This window comes from Salvelinus fontinalis, chromosome 1, assembly GCF_029448725.1.
Source record: "Salvelinus fontinalis isolate EN_2023a chromosome 1, ASM2944872v1, whole genome shotgun sequence".
NCBI classification, from domain to species: domain Eukaryota; kingdom Metazoa; phylum Chordata; class Actinopteri; order Salmoniformes; family Salmonidae; genus Salvelinus; species Salvelinus fontinalis.
The window spans coordinates 51,152,550-51,171,268 of NC_074665.1; the positions used below are offsets into that span (position 1 = coordinate 51,152,550).

Below are 18,719 nucleotides of genomic sequence, written 5' to 3' on the forward strand. Positions count from 1 at the left end.
CCCCCGCTATGATAGGACAATAAATACATACATTAGATGTATAATTTATTTTAAAATGCAGTTCCACCGTGATAGGACAATAAATAAACAAATTATATGTATAATTCATTATAAAATGTATATCCCTCATCTGCACAGAATTGAAAGCTCTCTCACAACCCCTGCTCACAGACATACATTGGTTCTGGGATATGCAACCAATTCCTTTCTCTCTCACTTAACGCCACTTTTTCCCAAAAACCAAGAAACACACACCACACCTTCCATCACAATACATCCACACATACCCACATTCTTTCTACTATGTTTTTATCTCCACTATGTTGAATTAGTACTTTTTGTTCCAATTAGTTATATTTGAAGAATGCTTTTCTTTCTATTTTTTCTATAATTAAAATCCCTACCATTGCTAGTATTGTGTGTTCCATTATTCGCCTCCTCTATGAGAACTTTGTACTTTTTAGAATATGCATGGAGTAGTCTTTGTGTCTCTGAACATTTGGTTATCAATATACAGTTTATCGACTATGAGAGCTACGCATGTCCCTTTCAATCTATTTTCCTATAAGATTGGATACAGAACTTTGCGCCGTTCTGCAATTTCCTTCATCAACTGATCATTCATGTCTATTTTGGTGCCAGCAAGTCTGTTACCCAGTCTTTTAACCATTATTTTATCTTTAAAGAAAGCACATTTGGCAATGATTGGGTGTTCCTCTGCCCTCTCTGTCTGAAACGGTGTACACCTTCGAGTTGGATTTTGTCAATAGCTTCACATGGGATCTGAAGCGCTGTAAGGAGGAACTCTCTAACTCCACATTCATAAACTTCTCCTTCTTTCTCTGGGATATTGGTGAAAGTACCAGATTTTCTCTCATGAATCTAGTCTGTATGTCAAATAAGGCTTCTCTCAAAACGATGTTCTCCTTTTTAAATTCATTAACATCGGTTTCAATCTTATTAACTGTCACTTTTGGCTTGTTTGTATTTTTCTCCAATGTCGCAGCTTTTTCATCACTCATCTCGAGGCTTGCCTTCAACTCTTTTAATCCTTACTGACTAGTTCAAGTATGCCCAGTTTGTAATTTATTGATTTTAACAGATCGGTTTTGACCTTTACCATTCCCGGTGGTGAAAATATTAAATCGTCTATGTCTGTAGAAGAGTTTCCGTTTTGAGATTGGTTCCCTTGATTTAATCTCCATCATGTTTGGGTGTTGCTTGTTTTAATAATATTTGTCCACACATTTCTCTAGTCTTATGATTTGTTTTGTGTTGTTATTCAGATTGAAGGTTATTACCCACCAGTTTGTGTAGTGCTAATATTTAATCTAATTTACCGATATTGAATATTACGTTTTTATCTTGAGGGAATCTACACTGTTGTGTTCAGTCCGCTAGTCTGAATATGTCTGAATATGAATATTAAATTCTCTGACAACAGCTCTGGTGGACTATCCAACAGTCAGCATGCCAATTGCATGCTCCCTCAAAACTTCAGACATCTGTGGCATTGTGTTGTGTGGCAAAACTACACATTTTAGAGTGGCCTTTTATTGTCCCCAACACATGGTGTACCTGTTTAATGATCTTGCTCTTTAATCAGCTTCTTGATATGCCACACCTGTCAGGTGGATGGATTCTCTTGGCAATGGATACATGCTCACTAACAGGGCTGTAAACAAATTTGTGGCCAAAATTTGAGCGAAATAAGCTTTTTGTGCCTATTGGAAAATGTTGGTGATCTTTTATTTCAGCTAAAAACATCTAAAAACATAATAAAACATAATATAAAAAAAGTATAATACCACTTTGACTTTATGTGATATTTTGTGAATGCCAGTAACAAAACATCTTAATTTAATACATTTTAAATTCAGGCTGTAAAACAACCAAATAAGAGAAAAAGTCAAGGGGTGTGAATACTTTCTGAAGGTACTGTACTTGAGCTTGTGTCCTCAAAGGTGAGTACACCTCAGCAATTTATAACAATTTATTTACCAGAGAGGTGAGTTCCAGACTTTTCTAAAACTATGCAACATTACCAGTTATTGTTTATGGCCATCTCAAATGATGACGTTTGGGTATATCTATTTAGGCGTAAATCTAAATTTAATCCAGTGTTGATCCTGTCAGAGAGTGCTTTCAATACCTCCTCATATTGTTTGTTTTCTTGTTGGTTGCAGGTGAGTTCCAACTGAATAACCGGACAGGTGTGATCTCCACGGCTAAGCTTCTGGATTATGAGACTGTTACCAGCTACGTGCTCAGGGTCCAGGCTGACTCCATGACCGTGGTCAAGGCCCAACTGCGGGTTCCCTCCAAAAGTAAGACGGGGGTATTGAGCTAGACATAGGCTGGGATGCTACATCAGTTAATCACCTTTCCGGGTAGATACTGTGGTTGACGTTTCTATCATGGTCCTAAGAGGAGGTGACAACATCAAAGAAACCCTCTTCACCTCACTTATCTCTGCAATTATTGTAATGCAGACCAGGGCACCATGCCGTCTAATTTGTATTTTTTATTAAAACCTTTTTGAGTTCAAATAAACAAAACAGAACAGGGCGGAATTGTCACAGTCCAATTAACATCACTAAACACGCAGACACACACATGCACACACACACACGTTTAATAAAGCAGAGTCAATTATTAGAATCAATTTAACCCATAAGTGTTACATCTGTCGTCGGAATGAGACCAAAGCGCAGCGTGGAAAGTGTTCATCGTACTTTATTTGAATGAACACCAAAAACAAAATACGAACGTAAAGTTCTGCAGGGCAGACAGCAACTGTGCAAAAACAACATCCCACAAACTAGGGTGGAAAAACAGGCTGCCTAAGTATGATACCCAATCAGAGATAACGACAGACAGCTGCCTCTGATTGGGAACCATACCCGGCCAACAAAGAAATAGAAAACTAGAATGCCCACCCAAGTCACACCCTGACCTAACCAAATAGAGAAATAAAAAGGCTCTCTAAGGTCAGGGCGTGACAATAAGAGTCTAAACCCTGTCTAAGCCTGGGGAGAGGTTATACAAAGCTATATGGAATTGATTTAATAAGATTGCTTTACAGCAAAACGGAGAACACTGTCGTGTTTGTGAGATCTTTCCATCGAGGGGTCAAACCATTCGGACGCTACAGATGGTTTTGTGAGAAGACCGATTTTCAGGATGTCTCATGGTCTGACAAACGCCGCTCTAGCTCTGTCATTTTTCACCCCAGATACGGAAGTGCTACATAGGTTGATGCGGTTGATTGAGATGCATCTATTGCAAAACTAACATATTTCTATGGGGATTTTATTATTATGCTAAATACTATATGAATTTCCGTGGGGGTGCGGACATTGACCCTCGGGGGTTAACACATCTCCCCCCAGCCCCACCACTCCTATCCTTAAATGAAAATGCACTTTACACACACTCGAGCGCTTTCTGCCAAGGGAGCCATTCTTTCTCCTAATTTTTTTCTTTATGTAAATTTGTCTGTGTGTGTGCTGCATTTCTCTCGATGTGCTTGTATTGCTCTACACTTGCAAACATCTCTTTGTGAGGGTTTGCCTTTACAGAAAAGTTACCAATTTCCCAGAAGACCACAACAGATGAGAAAAAGGTGAGAAAGAGAGAGCAAAAAAAGAAAAGGGTAGAAACTGTGCAGTGTGCAGACCGCGCTCCTCTCCCTCCTGGCTTGCCCTTTGGCTCTCACACAGTGGTGTTTGTACCTGTGATTTGATGTACTGTGTTTTTGTTTGTCCTATTCCCTCTGCTCATTCTTAGCGCTATGCCACATGACTTTACAATTCTGTGGACTTATAGAAGACACATTTTCTTTGACAGCGCATATTTCTTCCTAAGTGTAGGGTTGTGCTAGATTTGTTCATACTGTATTTGTACTGTATATGAATAACTGTGACAAATAGATATGGAGCAGTGGAGGCTCCTCAGAGAAGGAAGGGGAGGACCATCCGTTTCGTAAAAAAAATGTAGTAAAACATTTAAAGTTATCCTTTTGAGATTAAACTATACTAAATAATATTAATTATCACCAAAAAATGTATTAAAATATACTGTTTTGCAATGAAGGTCTACAGTAGCCTCAACAGCACTCTGTAGGGTAGCACCATGATTTCAATACAAAACCTAGGAGACTCATGGTTCTCACCCCCTTCCATAGACTTACACAATAATTATGACAACTTTCGAAGGACGTCCTCCAACCTATCAGAACTCTTGCAGCATGAATTGACATTTTGTCTACTCAATCAAAGGATCGGCTAATGAATATAGTACTGAAAGCATAAGCTACAGCTAGGTAGCACTGCGGTGCGTAACGTGGTGAAAAGGAGAAGCAAGAGAGAAAGATTTCGTCCTTTTTTTTCAGTTTCACTTGCTAGCGATCCAGCTAGCTAGTTTAGCCTACTCAAACACCCTGCTCAAACAGAGGGATGCTATGTTAGCTAGCTGGCTCTGACTATCCAACACAACACTGGAACTCTTCCATGTCAAGGTAAGCTTTTGGTTTTTCAAATGTATTGCCACTGGTGCCCACCGGTATAACTGCTAACAGACTATACACTGTAAAGTTAATGCATGATTGTAGGGACTTTACTAACATGTTAGTTTTATTAGCTATGTTGACTATGATGTTACTTTAGCTAAAATGGCGACAACAATGTAGGCTGTGTGTATCAGTTATGATATGGTTTGACATGGAAAGTTTTTTTTTCTTGGTCACATACAGCTGATGTGTTGTGTATTGAGGTCCACAAATGAAGGGAAAGGGTGAGAGGAGGAGAGCGCATAGATGCGAAAAGGAATAGAACATGGCTGCTATGAATGTGAACTGTGTTTACGCGTGACCAGGGGTGTATTCATTCCACCAATTCTGTTGAAAAACATTTCTTAAACAAAAGCAAATGGAAAGAAACGGGGATAACATAACTCAATTTAACCAATAGAAACTCTCATTTGCAACTTTTGGACTAATGATTCCACCCTTGATCAGCTAGATGCAGGCAAGAGTGTGCAAGGCGGTATTGAATGTGTCGCTGTCTGTCCATGTGTCACTGTCACCTCAACATTTTCTCTTGACCTGTGTGCACCTACGTTGTAATTCATAGGCTAGGTTGTAGCAACCTCGTGAGCATCATGTAGTAGCCTAAACCTATCAATGTTACTTTGAACTGGGTGAATGGAACATGAATGACAGTCATCCAATATGCTGTAATAGAAATAAGGCTATTTTCATGAAAAAAATAATTGTCCTCCCTCGTCTTAAACGGCACTGACTGCTACTAGTATGGAGTGTGTTCACCCGTTTCCTTGAGGTCAACCAGGCATATGAATGGAAATAGCATAAGGAGCACATATTTTATAATTTTTTATAAACTGGAACCTGTGTGTTGGCGTTTTATTTTGCAATAAAACTCCTCTTCCCAACCAACACTTATGCTTCTAAACTATAGTATGTACTGTAAAGGCTTGAAAATGAAAGTTGTGTGCACTTGCTGCCCTGTTTGTCTGGATAAAACGACATGCTTAATGACAAAATGTAACTGTGTCCCTCCTCTAACTCTGCAGCCAACACAGCCAAGGTATATATCGAGGTGCATGATGAGAACGACCACCCGCCTGTCTTCACCAGAAAGTTCTACATCGGTGGTGTGGCTGAAGACGCTAACACCTTCTCCTCTGTGCTGAAGATAAAAGTGAGAAAATCCTTCTGCCCCTCACACATGCACATACATACACACATAAACATACACATGTACTGAAGCTCATGTTGAGAAAGACGGTCAAATATATTTCTTAATGGTACCCTACAGTCCTCTGGTACGTCCAAAATCAATTTATGATTTGAGAGCTTGTGTCATGCACGCACACGCACTCACGCACAGTGCTAATTCCATCCCCATCCTCCCTGCCGGTTCCGTTCTGTTTGGTCATGGGTGCACAATTGATCCGATCGAGTATATGAGCCAACAAGGTGAAAAGTCTGTCAATGTGCCCTTGAGCATGGCACTTAACTCAAAATTTCTCCAGTAGTACCATACTTATATGACTGACCCTGTAAATAATCAATTGTCACCTATATGGTGTATGTGACAATAAAACATCTATATATATACACTACCGTAAATTTGGGGTCACTTAGAATTGTCCTTGTTTTCCATGAAAACATACATGAAATGAGTTTCAAAATTAATAAGAAATATAGTCAAGACTTTGACAAGGTTATAAATAATGATTTTTAATTGAAATAATAATTGTGTCCTTCAAACTTTGCTTTCATCAAAGAACCCTCCATTTGCAGCAACTACAGCCTTGCAGAACTTTGGCATTCTAGTTGTCAATTTCTTGAGGTAATCTGAAGAGATTTCACCCCATGCTTCCTGAAGCACCTCCCACAAGTTGGATTGGCTTGATGGGCAGCTCTTACATACCATACGGTCGAGGTGCTCCCACAACAGCTCAATAGGGTTGAGACCCGGTCACTGTGCTGGCCACTCCATTATCGGCAGAATACCAGCTGACTGCTTCTTCCCTAAATAGTAATTGCCTAGTTTGGAGCTGTGCTTTGGGTCATTGTCCTGTTGTAGGTGGAAATTGGCTCCAATTAAGCAAAATTGGCTCCAATTAAGCAAAATTGGCTCCAATTAAGCAAAATTGACTCCCTTTTACCCTGTACATATCTCCCACTTTACCACCACCAAAGCACGCCCAGACCATCACATTGCCTCCACCATGCTTGACAGAGGGCGTCAAGCACTCCTCCAGCATCTTAAATGTTTTCTGCATCTCACGAATGTTCTTCTTTGTGATCCGAACATCTCAAACTTAGATTTGTCTGTCCACAACACTTTTTTCCAATCTTCCTCTGTCCAGTGTCTGTGTTCTTTTCCCCATCTTAATCTTTTCTTTTTATTGGCCAGTCTGAGATATGGCTTTTTCTTTGCAACTCTGCCTAGAAGGCCAGCATCCCGGAGTCGCCTCTTCACTGTTGATGTTGAGACTGCTGTTTCTTGCGGGTAATATTTAATGAAGCTGCCAGTTGAGGACTTGTGAGGAGTCTGTTTCTCAAACTAGACACTCTAATGTACTTGTCCTCTTGCTCAGTTGTGCACCGGGACCTCCCACTCCTCTTTCTATTCTGGTTAGAGCCAGTTTGCACTGTTCTGTAAAGGGAGAAGTACACAGCGTTGAACGAGATCTTCAGTTTCTTGGCAATTTCTTGCATGGAATAGCCTTCATTTCTCAGAACAAGAATACAATGATGAGTTTCGGAAGAAAGTCCTTTGTTTCTGGCCATTTTGAGCCTGTCATCGAACCCACAAATGCTGATGCTCCAGACACTCAAGTAGTCTAAAGAAGGCCAGTTTTATTACTTCTTTAATCAGTACAACCGTTTTCAGCTGTGCTAACATAATTGCAAAAGGGTTTTCTAAAGATCATTTAGCCTTTTAAAATGATAAACTTGGATTTGCTAACGCAATGTGCCATTGGAACACAGGAGTGATGGTTGCTGATATTGGGCCTCTGTACACCTATGTAGATATTCAATTAAAAATCAGACGTTTCCAACTACAATAGTCATTTACAACATTAACAATGTCTACACTGTATTTCTCATCAATTTGATGTTATTTTAATGAACAATTTTTTTTCTTTCTAAACAAGGACATTTCTAAGTGACCCCAAACTTTTTAGCGGAAGTATATATATATATATATATATATATATATATATATATATATATATATATATATATTTTACAGTTTCAGAAAAGTATATATATATTTTACAGTTTCAGAAAAGTATATATATATTTTACAGTTTCATATCATCATCCTCTCCTTCCCTCTCTCCATTCCTTTATTCACTGGTGGAATCTAATATAATGATAAATTAACATATAATCCCAGTTCACCCATTAAACGGTGGCCAAAAATCTGGCAGGTTCACATTTATTGTCATGAATCTTACCCTGGATGCAGAACTGAGCGATTTCTCCTCGATAGGCCAGCTCCAAAGTCAAAATTGGCAATTTTGTAAACATTTATGAAAACAAAAAAGTGCTTTTTGGTCTGAATTTAAGGTTAAGGTTAGGTTTAAAATCTGATTGTATGACTTCGTGGCTATGCCAGCTAGTGACCACTCTGCAGAGCTGCCTCCAGAACAAGATTAATGAGAAAAACACTAACCTGCCATCAAGAAGGTTACCAAATTGATAATTTAGCTCCAACATGAATAAGGAAGGTATACTCTTCTACCACATATAAAATGTACTTTGGCTATGTGTAAACATTTACTGTAGGCCTATTTCAATATTGAGGCAATATTAGGCCCAACATATATGTTGTAATATTACATTTACAGCAATACAATATGCCTCATGGAATCTGTGGCATAATGTTGTATGACAAAACTGCACATTTTAAAGTGGCCTTTTATTGCCCCCCCCCCCAGCACAAGGTGCACCTGTGTAATGATCATGCTGTTTAGTCAGCTTCTTAAAATGCCACACCTGTCAAGTGGATGTATTATCTTGGCAAAGGAGAAATAGCATGGATGTCTACCAATTTGTTTACAACAATTGAGAGACATACGTTTTTTTTGGGGGGGGGGGGGGTCTTTAATTTCAGCTCCTGTCACATGGGACCAACACTTTACATGCTGCATTTATGTTTTTGTTCAGTGTAGAATTTGATATTTGTCCTGTTTTGATGCGTTGCTTGTTTGATGGTTTAACAGAGGGCATAGCGGGATTTCTTATAAGTCCGCATGAGAGAGGCAACTCAAGCCTCTCTTGGGTAGGGGGCAGTATTTTCAAGTCTGGATGAAAAGCGTGCCCAAAGTAAACTGCCTGTTACTCAGGCCCAGAAGCTAGGATATGCATATTGGTTGATTTGGATAGAAAACACTCTAAAGTTTCTAAAACTGTTAAAATTATGTCTGTGAGTTTAACAGAACTGATATGGCTGGCGGAACCATATCAGAAAATTTCCGCCTACCAATAATTTCAATGGCTGTCACTTTTATTATAAGGCGAAATCCTCCCAGATTGCAATTCCTAGGACTTCCATTAGATGTCAACAGTTTTTAGAAAGAGTTTCATGCTGGTTTTTGGAAAAATTAGCCAGAAATGGTAGTTTTTCAAGGTGGCTCCCATTTTGCCTGTAGTGTTTCGAAGCGTGTGGATGTATTTTGTATTTTTCTCCGTCTTACATTTTTTGCGTTTATTTACGTATTAGGGTACCTGAGGTTTGATTATAAACGTCGTTTGACTTGTTTGGAGAAGTTTCTTGGTAACGTTTTGTATGCATTTTGAAGGAGGGAAACCGGGGGATTAATGAATGAAGCATGCCAGCTAAACTGAGTTTTTAGGGATATAAAGAAGGACTTTATTAAACAAAAAGACCATTTGTGATGTAGCTGGGACCTTTTGAAGTGCCAACAGAAGAAGATCTTCAAAGGTAAGGCATTTATTCTATCGCTAATTCTGACTTTCGTGGCACACCTGCCTGGTTAAACAAATGTTTAATGCTTTTGTATGCAGGGCGCTGTCCTCGGATGATCGCATGGTTTGCTTTCACTGTAAAGCCTTTTTGAAATCTGACACAGCGGCTGGATCAACAAGAAGTTAAGCTTTATTTTGATGTCTTACACTTGTGATTATATGAAAGCTAAATATTTATAATTCTGTAGTTTGAATTTCACGCTCTGCAATTTCACTACCGTCCCACCTGCCCATAAGAAGTTAACGGATATTGCCTGTAATCCATGTAATCCATGGCTTCTCATTGGGATATGTACGTACGGTCACTGTGGGGACAATGTCGTTGATGCACTTATTAACTTCTTTATGATAGGGTGCAGCATTTTCACTTTTGGATGAATTGCGTGCCCATAGTGAACTGCCTCCTACTCTGTCCCAGATGCTAATATATGCATATTATTATTACTATTGGATATAAAACACTCTGAAGTTTCTAAAACTGTTTGCATGATGTCTGTGAGTAAAACAGAACTCATATGGCAGGCAAAAACCTGAGAAAAAATTCTGAGACTGGCCGATTCAATTCCCTGTAAGATACTTCCTACGCCTTCCACTAGATGTCAACAGTCTGTAGAACATGGAATGAAGCCTCTAGTGTGAGGTGGGGCCGGATAGGAGGTGTTTCAGTCATTGGTCTGGCAGAATGCCAGTTCCTGGTCACCCGCTTTCCTCATGATATCGCCTTGTGTTCCATAACTTCTACAGACATGAAGGAATGCTCCGGTTGGAACGTTATTGGATATAAATGATAACAATATCCTGAAGATTGATTCTCTACTTAGTTTGACCAGTTTATTCGACCTGTTATATAACTTTTTGAAGTTTTCGTCCGAGTTTGCCTGCATCTGCGCGAGCGTTTGGACATGTGCACTAAACATACTAGCAGAAGTAGCTACTTAGACATAAGTAATGGACATTATCGAACAAAACAACGATTTATTGTGGAACTAGGATTCCTGGGAGTGCATTGAGATGAAGATGATCAAAGGTAAGGGAATATTTATGATGTAATTTCGTATTTTCTGTTGAATCCAACCTGGCGGAGAAATGTTGTTTTTATCTGAGCGCCGTCTCAGATTATTGCATGGTGTGCTTTTTCCGTAAAGTCTTTTTGAAATCTGACAGAGCGGTTGCATTAACAAGTCCAATACAGCAAATGAAAGATAAACATCTTGTGAATCCAGCCAACATGTCCGATTTTTAAAAATGTTTTACAGCGAAAACACCACATATATTTATGTTAGCTCACCACCAAATACAAAAAAAGACAGACATTTTTCACAGCACAGGTAGCATGCACAAAACCAACCTAACTAACCAAGAACCAACCAAACTAACCAAGAAACAACTTCATCAGATGACAGTCTTATAACATGTTATACAATAAATCTATGTTTTGTTTGAAAAATGTGCATATTTGAGGTATAAATCAGTTTTACATTGCAGCTACCATCACAGTTACCGTCACAAATAGCACCGAAGCAGCCAGAGTAATTACAGACACCAATGTGAAATACCTAAATACTCATCATAAAACATTTCAGAAAAATACATGGTGTACAGCAAATGAAAGACAAACATCTTGTGAATCCAGCCAATATTTCCGATTTCTTAAGTGTTTTACAGCAAAAACACAATATAGCATTATATTAGCTTACCACAATAGCCAGAAACACAAGCCATTTACCAGCAGCAAAAGTTAGCGATCGTAACAAACCAGCAAAAGATATATAATTTTTGACTAACCTTGATAAGCTTCATCAGATGACAGTCCTATAACATCAGGTTATACATACACTTATGTTTTGTTCGAAAATGTGCATATTTAGAGCTGAAGTCAGTGGTTATACATTGTGCTAACGTAGCATCTTTTTCCCATTATGTCCGGATATTTTTATGACACTCACCTATTCTGCCCAAATGACTATTCATAAACGTTACTAAAAAATACATGTTGTATAGGAAATGATAGATACACTAGTTCTTAATGCAATCGCCGTGTTAGAATTCTAAAAATAACTTAATTACGACATCCAGCTTAGTTATAGCGAGAGCGTGCCCAAAATCTGGGCGCAAACTATTAGTACAACATGTTCCGACAGATATATGAAATAACATCATAAAATGGGTCCTACTTTTGATGATCTTCCATCAGAATGTTGTACAAGGGGTCCTTTGTCGGGAACAATCGTTGTTTGGTTTTAGAATGGCATTTTTCCCTCTTGAATTAGCAAGCACACTAGCGAAGTGGCGCGAAGCTCTCCATCGTCAACAAACGCAGACAACATAACACGCCTAACGTCCCGAAAATGTTTAAATAATCTAATAAAACTATATTGAAAAAACATACTTTACGATGATATTGTCACATTTATCAAATAAAATCAAAGCCGGAGATATTAGCCGTCTATAACGACAGCTTTTCAGAAGGCAATACCCGGTCCATTCTCACTCGTTCCAGAAAACCGGAAATTGGGGTCACGTCATGCCAAGAGCTCTTATTCGACCTCAGATCAAGATATACACTCCATTTCTTCTCTCACTGCCTGTTGACATCTAGTGGAAGGCGTATGAAGTGCATGTATACTAATACATATCAAGCACATTTATAGGCAGGCCCTAGAACAGAGCATCGATTTCAGATTTTCCACTTCCTGTCAGGAAGTTTGCTGCAAAATGAGTTCTGTTTTACTCACAGATACAATTCAAACGGTTTTGAAACTAGAGAGTGTTTTCTATCCAATAGTAATAATAATATGCATATTGTACGAGCAAGAATTGAGTACGAGGCTGTTTGAAATGGGCACCTTTTATCCAGGCTACTCAATACTGCCCCTGCAGCCCAAAGAAGTTAAGAACAAGTGTATCTTTCATCAAAGTTTATGATGAGAATTTCTGTTATTTGACGTGTCTCTCTGCAAATGCTCCGGACATTTTGGAGGCATTTCTGAACATGGCGCCAATGTAAACCGAGATTTGTGGATGGAAATATGCACTTTATCGAACAAAACATAAATGTATTGTGTAACATGATTTACTATGAGTGTCATCTGATGAAGATCATCAAAGGTTAGTGATTCATTTTATCTCTATTTCTGCTTTTTGTGACTACTATCTTTTGCTGGGAAAATGGCTGTGTTTTTCTGTGGCTATGTACTGAGCTAACATAATTGTTTGGTGTGCTTTCCCCGTAAATCCTTTTTGAAATCAGACATGTTGGCTGGATTCACAACATGTGTAGCTTTAATTTGGTGTCTTTCATGTGTGATTTCTTGAAAGATTGATTTTTATAGTAATATATTTGAATTTGGCGCGCTACATTTTTTCTGGCTTTTGGCCAAGTGGGACGCTACCATCCCACATATCCCAGAGAAGTTAATGAAGCCAGTGACTGATGTGGTAAATTCATCAATGCCATCGGATGAATCCCAGAACATATTCCAGTCTGTGCTAGTGAAACGGTTCTGTAGCTTAGCATCCTCTTCATCCGACCACTTCCATATTGAGCACGTCACTGTTGCTTCCTGTTTGAGTTTTGGCTTGTAAGCAGGAAACAGGAAGATACAGTTCTGATCAGATTTGCCAAATGGAGGGCGAGGGAGAGCTTTGTATGCATTGCTGTGTGTGGAGTAAAGGTGATCTAGAGTATTTTCGCCTCTAGTTTCACAGATGACATGCTGATAGAAATAAGGTAAGATTTCAGTTTTCCTGCATTAAAATCACCAGCCATTAGGAGCTCTGCCTCTCAATTAGCATTTTGCTTAAGCCCCTAAACCGCTCGTTGATTGTGGTTTTAGTGCCAGCATTGATTTGTGGTGGAAAATAGATGGCTACGAAAAATATATAGGAAAACTCTATTGCTAAATAGTATGGTCTACAGCTTATTATGAGATATTCTAACTCAGGCGAGCAGACCTCGAGACTTCCTTATTATTAGAGATTGCGCACAAGCTGTTGTTAACAAAGAGACACACACCTCCCACTTGAGCTTATCCGACGCTGCCGTTCTGAAAAACAGCTAGATGTACAGTACCAGTCAAAGGTTTGGACACACCTACTCATTCAAGGGTTTTTCTTTATATTTACTATATTCTACATTGTAGAGTAATAGTGAAGACATCAAAACTATTAAATAACACATATAGAATCATGTAGTAAACGTGTTAAACAAATAAAAATATATGTTATATTTGAGATTATTTAAAGTAGCCACCCTTTGCCTTGATGACAGCTTTGCAACCTTGGCATTCTCTCAACCAGCTTCATGAGGAATGCTTGAATGAGTTCCCACATAAGCTGAGCACTTGTTGGCTGCTTTTCCTTCACTCTGCGGTCCAACTCATCCCAAACCATCTCAATTGGGTTGAGGTCACGTGATTGTGGAGGCCAGGTCTTCTGATGCAGCACTCCATCACTCTCCTTCTTGGTCAAATAGTCCTTACACAGCCTGGAGGTATGTTAGGTCATTGTCCTGTTGAAAAACAAATGTTAGTCTCACTAAGCGCAAACCAGATGGGATGGTGTATCTCTGCAGTAGGCTTTGGTAGCCTTTGCTGGTTAAGTGTGCCTTGAATTCTAAATAAATCACAGACATTGTCACCAGCAAAGCACCCCCACACCATTACACCTCTTCCTCCATGCTTCACGGTGGGAACCACACATGCGGAGATCATCCATTCACCAACTCTGCATTTCACAAAGACACGTCGGTGGGAACAAAAATTCTCAAATTTGGACTCATCATACCGAAGGACAAATTTTCACTGGTCTAATGTCCATTGCTCATGTTTCTTGGCACAAGGAAGTCTCTTCCAAAGCTGATCTGAGTCCTTGGATCCTGAGCCAGGAGAATCATGACATTACTAACCTCAATTGGATGAAGATTTTGACTTCAACAGGTCGGAGGCGTAGGACATACTGCTCACCCCGGAACAGGCCCTAATACCCGGAACTTGGAAAAGAAAACTGCATAAGAGAGGCCGACCTGCGGGCACCCTGACAAAACTACGTAGGCGAGTACATAAACCGCCTTTACCCTCTGTTCTTTTGGCAAAAGTACAATCACTGGAGAACAAACTGGAAGAGGTTCGTTCAAGACTATCCTTTCAACGGACCTATAGAACTGTAATATCCTATGTTTCTTGGAGTCGTGGCTGAACAAGGACATGGATGATATACAGTACCAGTCAAAAGTTTGGAGACACCTACTCATTCAAGGGTTTTTCTTTATATTTACTATATTCTACATTGTTGAATAATCAAAACTATGAAATAACACACATGGAATCATGAAGTAACCAAAAAAATGTTAAACAAATCAAAGTACCCACCCTTTGCCTTGATGACAGCTTTACACACTCTTTGCATTCTCTCAACCAGCTTCATGAGGTAGTCACCTGGAATGCATTTCAAATAACAGGTGTGCTTTGTTAAAAGTTCATTCGTGAAATTTCTTTCCTTCTCAATGCGTTTGAGCGAATCAGTTGTGTTGTGACAAGGTAGGGGTGGTATACAGAACATAGCCCTATTCATTAAAATTGCTGTATCTCCCTCATTTTTCAGAGTAAAAGCCTGAAACAATGCCTAAAGACTGGCCACATGTAGAAGAAGCCACAGAGATTGTGAACTGGGTCCTAAGTCTTTGTATGGTGGATAGGCTTTCAATGGAAAAACAGCCTTAATTGTACTTCCTGGTTGGATTTTCTTCAGGTTTTTGCATGCCATATCAGTTCTGTTATACTCACAGACATTATTTTAACAGTTTTGGAAACTTTAGAGTGTTTTCTATCCAAGTCTACTAATTATATGCATATCCTGGCTTCTAGGCCGGGGTAGCAGGCAGTTTACTTTGGACACGCTTTTCATTCAAAATTCAGAATTCTGCCCCCTACCCTAGTGAAATTAAACCAATTTGTGAATTACTGAATAATAAGGAAAGGTAGAGGTTCTTGCATGCTAGCTCAATAAACAACTTCTTCCGTGGTGCCCCAAATGAGTTAGTTACATGATTACTTTAATCGGGTAACAATTGAACATAGTTAGTGGTTTGAATAAATAACAGTCATTAGATTAATGAAAGTCACGTCACGACAGTGATCACTGTTCTGATGTCCATAAACTCTTTTCGGTCATGGGATATGATACCGGAAACATTATTTACAAAAAAAGTTAAGCTCAGTGCAAAAATACAGCATAATTGCATAATTGATCAGGAACCCGTAAAACAGCAGCTATCCATTGCAGTGGCATTCTTTCACCCTTCAGATGGACAACTATCAACAAACTATATGTTGATAACACAGGAGATTGGTGGCACCTTAATTGAGGAGGACGGGCTCGTGGTAAGGACTAGAGTGGAATCAGTGGAAAGGTATCAAATACATCGAACATATGGTTCATGTGTTTGATATTATTTCATTTACTCCGTTCCAGACATTATTTTGAGCTGTCCTCCCCTCAGTAGCCACTGGTTGATAAGCAACTGCTTGCTAAGGTTACGGTTAGGCTTACGTGTAGAATAAGGGTTAAGTTCAGGAAAAAATACACAACGCAGAGGACTTAAGGACAAGAGGGAATTAACGATCAATGGAAATAGTTGTGACTTTGTAATGGAGAACTGAAGGGGTCAGAGACACGGGAGGAATTTCAGTCCGGGACTCATAGCTACATGTGGCAAGTTCTCATTGGTCCGAACTGTCTATACGTTGAGCCTGAAATTGGATACTTGTTATTTGGCCATTAGCCCAATTTTACTGCAAGGAATTCTAATTAGTCAACCACAGGCTAAGGTTGGGTTATAAATGACACCCTGTCCCGTTGTTCAATGGAGAATCCATTGAGGATATGGAAGAATGAACACCTGCTATCTACTCCCCAGTGTAACAACTATGATTTGTTCTCTTTGAATAAATATATTTTTCACCCCCTGATTTGCTTTGGGGTCTGTGTTATTTAAGAAAAACATTAACTGCTAACAAGGGTTAGGGTAAGGGTTAGGTTTAGGGTTAGGATAAGGGTTAAGGTTAAAAATCATGACAAATTAAGAGATGGAAATAGTATGTGGCATCCAATTTGGCTGCAGACAGAGATCTGCATATAATGACGATACGCTCATGTCTCCGCCCGAACAATGGGAGTTGTTGTCCAAAATGTGGGAAGGCAGGCAACACGCTTAGGTCCAAAATAAGTCCATAGAAACGGATTGTGACTACTTTGGACAGATTTTGGCGAGAGTGAAACCTCTTGCTTCACCTCTTTCTCTCTGCTGCAGAGGAGAATGTGAGAGGTGAAAGGTCAGTGTGACAGCCCAGTGTTCTTCTGGCTTCTTATTTTTCTTATTTTGACTGTGCAAACAAACAATGTTAGTTTTTTTTAACTATTTTGTAGAAGTTAGAGTTCCACAGGAAGTGATGTCACACTAACCTCTCAACTCTCACAATTTCCTCTGCAGCCAAAATGAAAGCCACATGCTATAAAACAAATCACAATGATCTCATAATAGTAAGCACATTTAGAAAGGGTGTGCCTTGTCACAATTGTTGTTACCAGGTCCTAGCTAATTTATTAACCCTGGTATAACATGTGGATTCGATGGTAGTTGCACAGTGTAGTTACATGTAACAAGATCAGATTTTGGTTGTAGTTATTAACATAGTAATTCACTGGTGACTTCTAAACGTGTAATTACAAAACACGAGTTACATAGTGGAACAAGAAAATGTGGAATAACCTTCAGCAAGTGGAAGTGTAATTACAAATTCCTTCTTACATTTGTGTAATAAATGAGTTTGACAATCTTATTAACATGTAATTACATAGTAACAGCTCTGTAACTACTATGTTATTACTGTTATTACTGTGTAGTTACATAGTAATAGGGACAACTTATTGTAAAGAGTTACCCACATTTTGGATGTGGCACCAATGTTTAGTCTTAGCCGTCTTTGTCTTGAGCTGCATGGGTCTTCAGATGGTATTTGATGTGTCTGAGATCGTTGTATGAATTTAAAGCAAGCAACTCAACTGTGTATAGATTAGCCATATCATCGTCAAATTCAACTTTAAATAGTTTGGAAGGGAACCCGGGGTAAGAAAATATGGCAGGGGGTGATGTGGCACAGTGGTATTGACTGAGAAGGGCCTTTCACCTACTGTGCAGTAGAATAGTAGATAATGAGAGTGGTAGATAAATAAAAGCCTATTTACCCATACTTGCTCCCCATGCCACTTAGTGGCACAGTGTACATTTTATGCAAAGAGTTTTCTAAGAACGTATTGATTGGCTTTACAAAGGGTAGGCCTATTGAGTAGAAGTCTATTTGCCAACCCATTCTTGTTCTCCATGCCACTTAGTGGCCCAGTGTTCATTTTATGCACACAAAAAAAATCTGAACCTTTGTTCTCAAGTGCTTTTACAAACACTAATGAGATTAACCCAGGGTTGGAAAGGGAGGGCATAATACCGGTCATTTTGGATTTTTTTTTTTCATTAATTAGTCTGTCTTCTCTTGAACCATATGGTCTAGACCAGGGATGGGCAACAGGTGGCCCACAGACCGCATGCGGCCCGGCCCCTCTGCCCCCCTTTTGTAGGCCCCCGGACCAATTTCCAAAAATGCAGTTGGGGTCTCAATTTACTGTTGACAGTTAAAATAATAGAAGACACAAGGTGCAATTTCGAAATTTGGTTGTACATCAAAAGTTTTCCTCTTGTTATGTCAGTCATTGACAGTCACTCAATTGGTCCATGTTAGCTTAAAAAATGTAGATTCCTAAATTAGTCTAGTCTGTAGTAATCATGGTTGAATTACTGACTCGGGGGTCCCCATTGATTTTTCAGATATCATATTAAAAACTGCAAACATTTCTCTCCAACCTATGGCAAATGTGTAGAAATTGTCTGTAAAACTGCAATTTTTTCTCTTCACCCTATGGCAAAATGACTAGAATTGCATGACATTTTTGGACAGAGCTGCTTCGCACATATGCACATAGAATACACACAAATGGAGGGCATAGAATAGAGTATTGAGGCAACTTCCACTAACAAATCAAAATAACATCATATAAGTATGTCGCTCTGGATAAGAGCTTCTGCTAATTGACCAAAATGTAAAATATGTTATATTAATATATATATATATATATATAT

At 39.1% G+C, this 18,719-nt stretch overlaps 1 protein-coding gene across 2 annotated transcripts in view; it reads left to right on the forward strand.

Annotated features, from left to right (window-relative positions):
* Window positions 1-18,719, forward strand: part of LOC129857348 (protocadherin-15-like) — a 311,697-nt gene that overhangs the window by 255,478 nt on the left and 37,500 nt on the right. For both annotated transcript variants that reach the window (XM_055925506.1, XM_055925513.1), the window contains 2 exons: window positions 2,187-2,327; window positions 5,593-5,720. In XM_055925506.1, the coding sequence (XP_055781481.1) occupies window positions 2,187-2,327; window positions 5,593-5,720 (269 nt within the window). The remainder of the gene's footprint in view (window positions 1-2,186; window positions 2,328-5,592; window positions 5,721-18,719) is intronic.